Source organism: Pistacia vera, unplaced genomic scaffold (assembly GCF_008641045.1).
Source record: "Pistacia vera cultivar Batoury unplaced genomic scaffold, PisVer_v2 Contig208, whole genome shotgun sequence".
In the NCBI taxonomy this organism is placed as follows: domain Eukaryota; kingdom Viridiplantae; phylum Streptophyta; class Magnoliopsida; order Sapindales; family Anacardiaceae; genus Pistacia; species Pistacia vera.
Genome location: NW_022196011.1, coordinates 80,618 through 87,109, shown reverse-complemented (window position 1 = coordinate 87,109; position 6,492 = coordinate 80,618). Strand labels below are relative to the sequence as shown.

The following is a 6,492-nucleotide window of genomic DNA, read 5'->3' as shown; positions in this document are numbered from 1 at the left end:
TAAGACACTAAGAAAAGTCCGATCGAATATACGTTAAATGATTCATATGCATTTAGTTGCATTACATGAGTTATGATGTTATTTACATCACGAGATGATTTGTACTCATGTTAGATGATATTTAGATGTTATGTCATGATATGTGATGTATGTGCACTATGTTTACATACTTATTTGTATGTGCACACTTGATGTTTTATATGACCATGGGGAAGATGATGAAAAGTATATGAGTTAGTAAAGAAAAGGAACCATACTTAGATGCAAAAGAGGTGTGGAATGTGAATGAATGTGTTTGAATGAATGTCAAATAACATACTTGGTATTAAATGGATCATTCCTTACTGAGCGATTAACGCTCACCCTTTCTAGTTGAATGTTTTACAGGTAATCCATAAGCGAGGGATGCCGGAGACAGCAAGACTATGCATGAGGGGAGATAATTTATTATCATCTTGATGTTCTATCTTGATGTAAATAATGTAAATGACAACTTTTTTTGAAACACCTTTTTGAAGCTTCCACCATATGAATGAAAATATCATTAATATGTTTTGAATGATTGATGCCCAAATGAGTTTAAGTTTTTATTTTTATTTTTGAAGGTACAAATTTTGATCCTACGGTACATCTTATAATAATGTTTCGGACATTATTATTATTCTTGCACAGGTTTTCGACATAAATTCTCTAGATTCTCATTGAGGGATATTCAGAGGGTACCTGACTGGGGAGGGGTTTTACAGAAAGAATCGAGGTGGTCTCTGGGATCTCCCTTTCCGTCGAACTTATTCTTGAGCGCCTTAAAACCTTAGGAAGCGGTGCCTGGCGGACTTCCTCCGTGAATGGAGAACTTACTATTTCTTCCACCAAATTATTCTGGTGGGCTCTCAGATCGTCGAGCATTCTCTGCACCTGTTCTAAATCCTCATTGTGAGGAGAATTGTAACTATAAGCTCCGTTCAGCCTTACATCGAGTAGATGAGTCTGGAGATCAGTCGCTTGTGAACCGCTCTATCATGCACACTAGTGTGTGAGGTGGAGTCATGCTGGCTAAGGTGGTAGGTGTTACCATGCTCCTCGGTGCGTTGCTCACAATGTTGGTTAAAACTGGAACATCGATTGTTGCCAGATTAGCATGTAGGGTTGACCTCGTGGGCTTGCGAGGTTTGAGCTTGCCTTTGGCAAGGGTTGAAACTGACACACTAGCATTGGACATTTCGTCGATTAGGATGAGAATCCCTCTGGTGACCATTGTCCTCATTTTCGCCATGGGCTGCTTGCTAGTCACCTCTCAGGGTTAACCTGCCATTGGGATTCACGCTCATGAGTGGAAGATACCCTACGATGTCGGGGGTGACGGTCGCTCTTCGCTACCAATGAACTAGATTGGTTGCCAACAAAGTTATTCCACCTTGTGGGTGTAACCTCTGTGAAGCGCGACTAATCGAGGTTGTGGTTGGCCTGTTACTCGTTTCTTAACTCGGCCATATTTTGTTGCACCACCTGTACAACCATCATCCTTATCATCTCCATCAATTGGCCATTCTTGGGATTAGAAGTCCCTGCCCCCTATTGATTTGCGCCTTGTTGCGCTGATGGTACATGTAGTCAGCCTAGAGCAGTAGTCTGATTCACCTCCTAGTGGGTGGCTTCTATATTGTCGTAGTTTTCAGTGGTTGCTTTGGATCTAGTACGAGCCATTGGGAATTTTAGTTGATTGGTTATTCATTGAATTTTTTTTTTTTTTTGTCGAAAATAAAAGAAGTAGGTGAAGGCCCTCTTTCTAGCGCCAAAATATTGATACGAAAATCGCACCAACCTGAGAGAACCGATTGACCTTGACAGAATCGAAAGTAATGTGCGTGATTTAATGAAAATAACAGGTATAATATGCCTAAACAAATTTGCTAACCCCTTTTTCATCGTTTGAGAAGATTTATATACAAGTTTGAGATAAAGGCAAGAGAGAGAATATTGGGATTGCTATCAAATTCAAATTGCAACTCCAATATTTTCGTGATTGAGTACTAAGATTGCGTTGTCATCGGTGTTAGTCTTATCTCTTCCAAAATATTTGATATTTGAGCTTATACCTGGTTTGTCGAACAACTGCCAGAGCTGGTCGCGACTAGCTTGTGTTGGGTCGAGCTATCCCTCTTGACAAGCTTATGTGAATCGAACTAATTCCGGGTTGAACTATATTGTCGTGGGCTTTTGACTTCTCCGAGCTTAATGGAAAAATCACACACAACAATCATGATTGATATCTGATAAATCATAAATCATAATCAATTATCTGATTTAATTACCTGTTAATAAAAGAAGTTTAAAAAATCAGAATTTATTAATGTAATTTATTACTAATTAATAAAAATAAAAATCAAGATTGATACATCACACATCAAGTCTTAGTGAACTATTGAATAAAAATAAAGCAATGTTAATAATGTTTATGACTAATTAATTGATTAGAAAGATTACAGAATGTGTGCAATTTGATATATATATATATATATATATATATATTTTTTTTTTTTTCTAATATAGATTTCTCCTAAAGTGTTCAAAGTTTACATAATTTACTTAGAAGAGAAACTCAATTACCTTAGTTTATGTAATGGTGCAATAATTCAACATCATAATTCATACATCAAGTCTTGTAATATGGAAACTATAAATTATTCAATCTTAACATAATTTACTTGATGAATTAATATTTTCATAGATTGGTTTTATTATTTGACACCCAAATCTTAATGTTTTCATTGATTCAATCTTAAATTTATTCACTTCAATACTTCATCATCTCCATCATGAAACAATAAATTTCCCGCTTTTGTGAAATTAGACTCCATGTCTTTAAGTTTATTTTATTCTATAATTAAAATATACAACAATATATTTAAGATAACAATCACAAATTTTATACAAAATTGATTAAAGATAAATGATTTAAATCATGGGATTTTAATTTTATACAAAATCTATTAAAGATAAAAAAAAAAAGATTTTAATAAATTTGCTATAAACGAGCTGGGCTGCATGGGGCGGGTTGAGGCGAACTAAATCCCCATCCCCACCCTGTCCCAAGATCCTTGCCCATCCTTATGTTGTTACTCGAACAATTCGAGGAATTTCTGCCCCAATCAGGGTGGGGTGGGGCGGGTCCTTTCAAGGCGGGTCAAACGCCAATCTTTTTTAAAAATGTGGATAAAAAGTTGTATTAATTAACCCAATTATAAAAAAATAAAAATCAGATTGTTATTTGTAAAAAATAAAAATAAAAGGTCTTTTAAGTAGTTTCCCAAATATTATGGGATGCCTAAAAATTGAGTACAAAAAGTATTTCATTGAGTGTAAAAACCGGGTTCCAATTACATTGTGTATTTATATAAATTTTAAAATTATAAAGGAAAAGTAATTTATAGGAGTTTTATTTTAATTTAGTTACATATTATATTTCGTGTTGATCGTTGAAGAAAAATTGCAGAAAACAGCCATGGAATTCCCTGCTCTAACTCAAGCTTTAGCTTCGAAATCTTATGAAAAAATTGCCGACATCTGTGACGAACTCATGCTTCAGGTAAAATCTTCCGCTCTGCCTCCATTATTCTTTATTCATGTTTACACAAAACCCTAATATTAGCTTATTCGCTCAATTAGGTTGCCGCCGAGGGCACTAATTTTCAAGACGACTGGTGTTACGCCATCCATCTTCTAGGTCACATTTATGTTAATGATATGTAAGTTTTACTATTTATGTGAAAATTTAAAATCTGTGATGATTGTTTGTGTAATTTGGGAATTTTTTATTTTTTTATATTTAAAAATTGATTGAATTGTAACTTTTTAATGAAAATCATTGTAATAATAAACCCTTAACTAGATCTTACTCTAAATTTAAAATTACAGTAACAGTGCGCGGTTCCTTTGGAAATCAATACCTGCTGGAATCAAAGAGAGCCAGCCGGAAGTTGTTGGGGCGTGGTGTATTGGGCAGAAGCTCTGGACGCGAGACTATGCTGGTGTTTATGAGGCTATTCGTAGCTTTCAGTGGAGTCAAGAAGCGCAAGATCTTGTTAATTCATTCTCAGGTAAGTTTTTTGTTTTAATAAAAATATTTTCTTAACTTAGTGTTTAACTACTTTTATAGTTTTATGGAACATAGTAACAGGAAGATTTTAAAGTTGATTGTTTTAGATTGTGATGGTGAAGGGTGCTTATTGTTAGATGCTTGTTTGATGCATTTGTAAATTGCTTTCTTCGTTGTGAACTAGTCCAATTTTTTTTTTTTTTTTTTTAATCAATTGTTTTGCTGCAGCATTTTCCAGCTTCTGCAAATGTAGGTCAAAAGTTGTTATATTTGTTCATCATTGACGCAAGCATATTTGTGTGGGTTATCGTCTATTTTTTTTTTCATCTGCAGTCCTTTTTGGGTGATTACTATGTCTTTACACTCTAGGTTTATGGTTCCAAAATGGAATCGCTTGAAGTGAAACAAGGTACTTTATCATTGAAGTTTTTCTTATCTCAGCTACTGTTGGGGTTGGTTGCATTGGGTAGCACTATATGCAAATAGATAGAATAAGCTATTAAACATTGGCTACAATTCAGGTTCTATATTTTAGTGTTCAGTGCTGGCAACGTTTGAAAACGTGAATTTGATTTGATTCTTAGTTTGAAGTTCAGTTCATCAAACCACATTGACCCAATCCCAGATATTGATCATAGTATCTGATATTTCTTCTTCTTAAATCTCGGAGTACCTTTTCAATTATAAGGGGTTTTCTTCTTCTTTTAAATCTCTAGGTACTTGTTGGATTATAAGGGGTTTGATTTTGATTTGAGGATTATTGAGTTTAGGAAGTTCAATCTTTTGCTTTTTATGTTTTTCCTTAATGTTTCTACTTACTCTCTTACACAAAAATCAAATCCAACATTAAATCTCCAGGTACTTGCCGAATCATAAGTGGTTTGATTTGAGGATTATTGAGTTCAGGAAGCTAAGGGGCTGCTTATGTATCGGACTTATCGTGTTTTTTTTCTTTTCTTTTTTTTTTTTTTTTGCTTCATTGGAGTATGTATTGAATGCGTGCGTTGATAGTTTTTTATTTTTTAAATTCAAAACAAGCAAAGGAGAGAAACTAAAATGGAAAAGAAAAGAGAAACGCCATTTGAATATAATTTGTCATTTTGTTAACGATTAGCAAAATAAGCCATTTGAATCTATCTTATTATGCTAACAACAAAATGACAATATATTCAAATGACTTTCCTCTTTTCTTTTCTATTTTAGTTTTTCTCCTTTGCTTGTGTTCTTCTCTATATTTCTTATATTTCAACAGTACAACCTAACTCAAATATATACACACACTCAACAATTACAAATATACTCTTTACACCATATGTATACGTAGTTTCCAACACTCCCTCTCAAGTTGGAGCATATATATCTATCATGCCCAGCTTGTTACAAATATAGGTTACCCTTTTACCAACTAGAGACTTCATGAGGATGTCAGCTAGTTGTTCCCATGTTCTAACATGATTAGTAGCAATTAACTTTTGTTCAAGTTTCTCTCGTACAAAGTGACAATCCACTTCTATATGCTTAGTCCTCTCGTGAAAGACTGGATTATTTGCTATATGTATGGCTGCTTGGTTGTCACACCACAAGTCCATAGTCCCTGGGTCACCAAACCCAATTTTTCTAAGAAGATGTCTTGTCCATATGAGCTCACACGTAACTTGTGCCATAGCTCGATACTCAGACTTTGCGCTTGACCTAGCTACAACCGGTTGCTTCTTACTTTTCCAAGAAATAAGATTTCCTCCAGCAAAAACACAAAACCCAGTCACAGACCGTCTATCCACAGAGGATCCTGCCCAATCTGCATCTGAAAAACCTTCTACCTTATTATGACCATGATCACTGTAAAGAATCCCACATCCAAGGGCTCCTTTTAGATACTTCAAAATACGGAGGACCGCATTCCAATGAGATGTCCTAGGAGATGACATAAACTGACTCACCACACTCATTGAAAAAGCAATATCTGGATGGGTTACTGTAAGGTAGTTTAACTTTCCAACTATCCGTCTGTACCTCTCTGGATCACCAAACATCTCTCCATCCTCAGCATTCAATCAGACATTAGGAACCATAGGAGTGTCACAAGGCTTAGCCTCACTTAGACCCATTTCGGTCAACACATCTAACACATACTTGCGTTGAGAGAGAAAAATCCCTTTCTTACTCCGAGAAACCTCGACTGTGCCCAAGTCTTTTGTGTGAAATTTGGAAGCCAAAAAGTTTTTCAAACTCTGAATGCCAACATCATCACTGCTAGTGATTACAATGTCATCAACATAAACAACCAAAAGAATGATGCCAGAACTAGATTGCGTATAAAAGACAGAGTGATCATAAGCACTCCTATGTAAACCAAACTGAGTCATCACTTCGCTAAACCTCCCAAACCACGCCCG

General features: G+C 35.3%; 1 protein-coding gene across 1 annotated transcript; it reads left to right on the top strand.

The window, feature by feature from the left end:
• Positions 1-3,319: 3,319 nt before the first annotated feature.
• Positions 3,320-4,132, top strand: LOC116129134 (COP9 signalosome complex subunit 8). Its single transcript, XM_031414892.1, has 3 exons — positions 3,320-3,586; positions 3,667-3,746; positions 3,916-4,132. Exons 1-3 carry the CDS (start codon positions 3,503-3,505, stop codon positions 4,130-4,132), a joined length of 381 nt encoding a protein of 126 aa, XP_031270752.1. The 5' UTR covers positions 3,320-3,502.
• Positions 4,133-6,492: the final 2,360 nt, after the last annotated feature.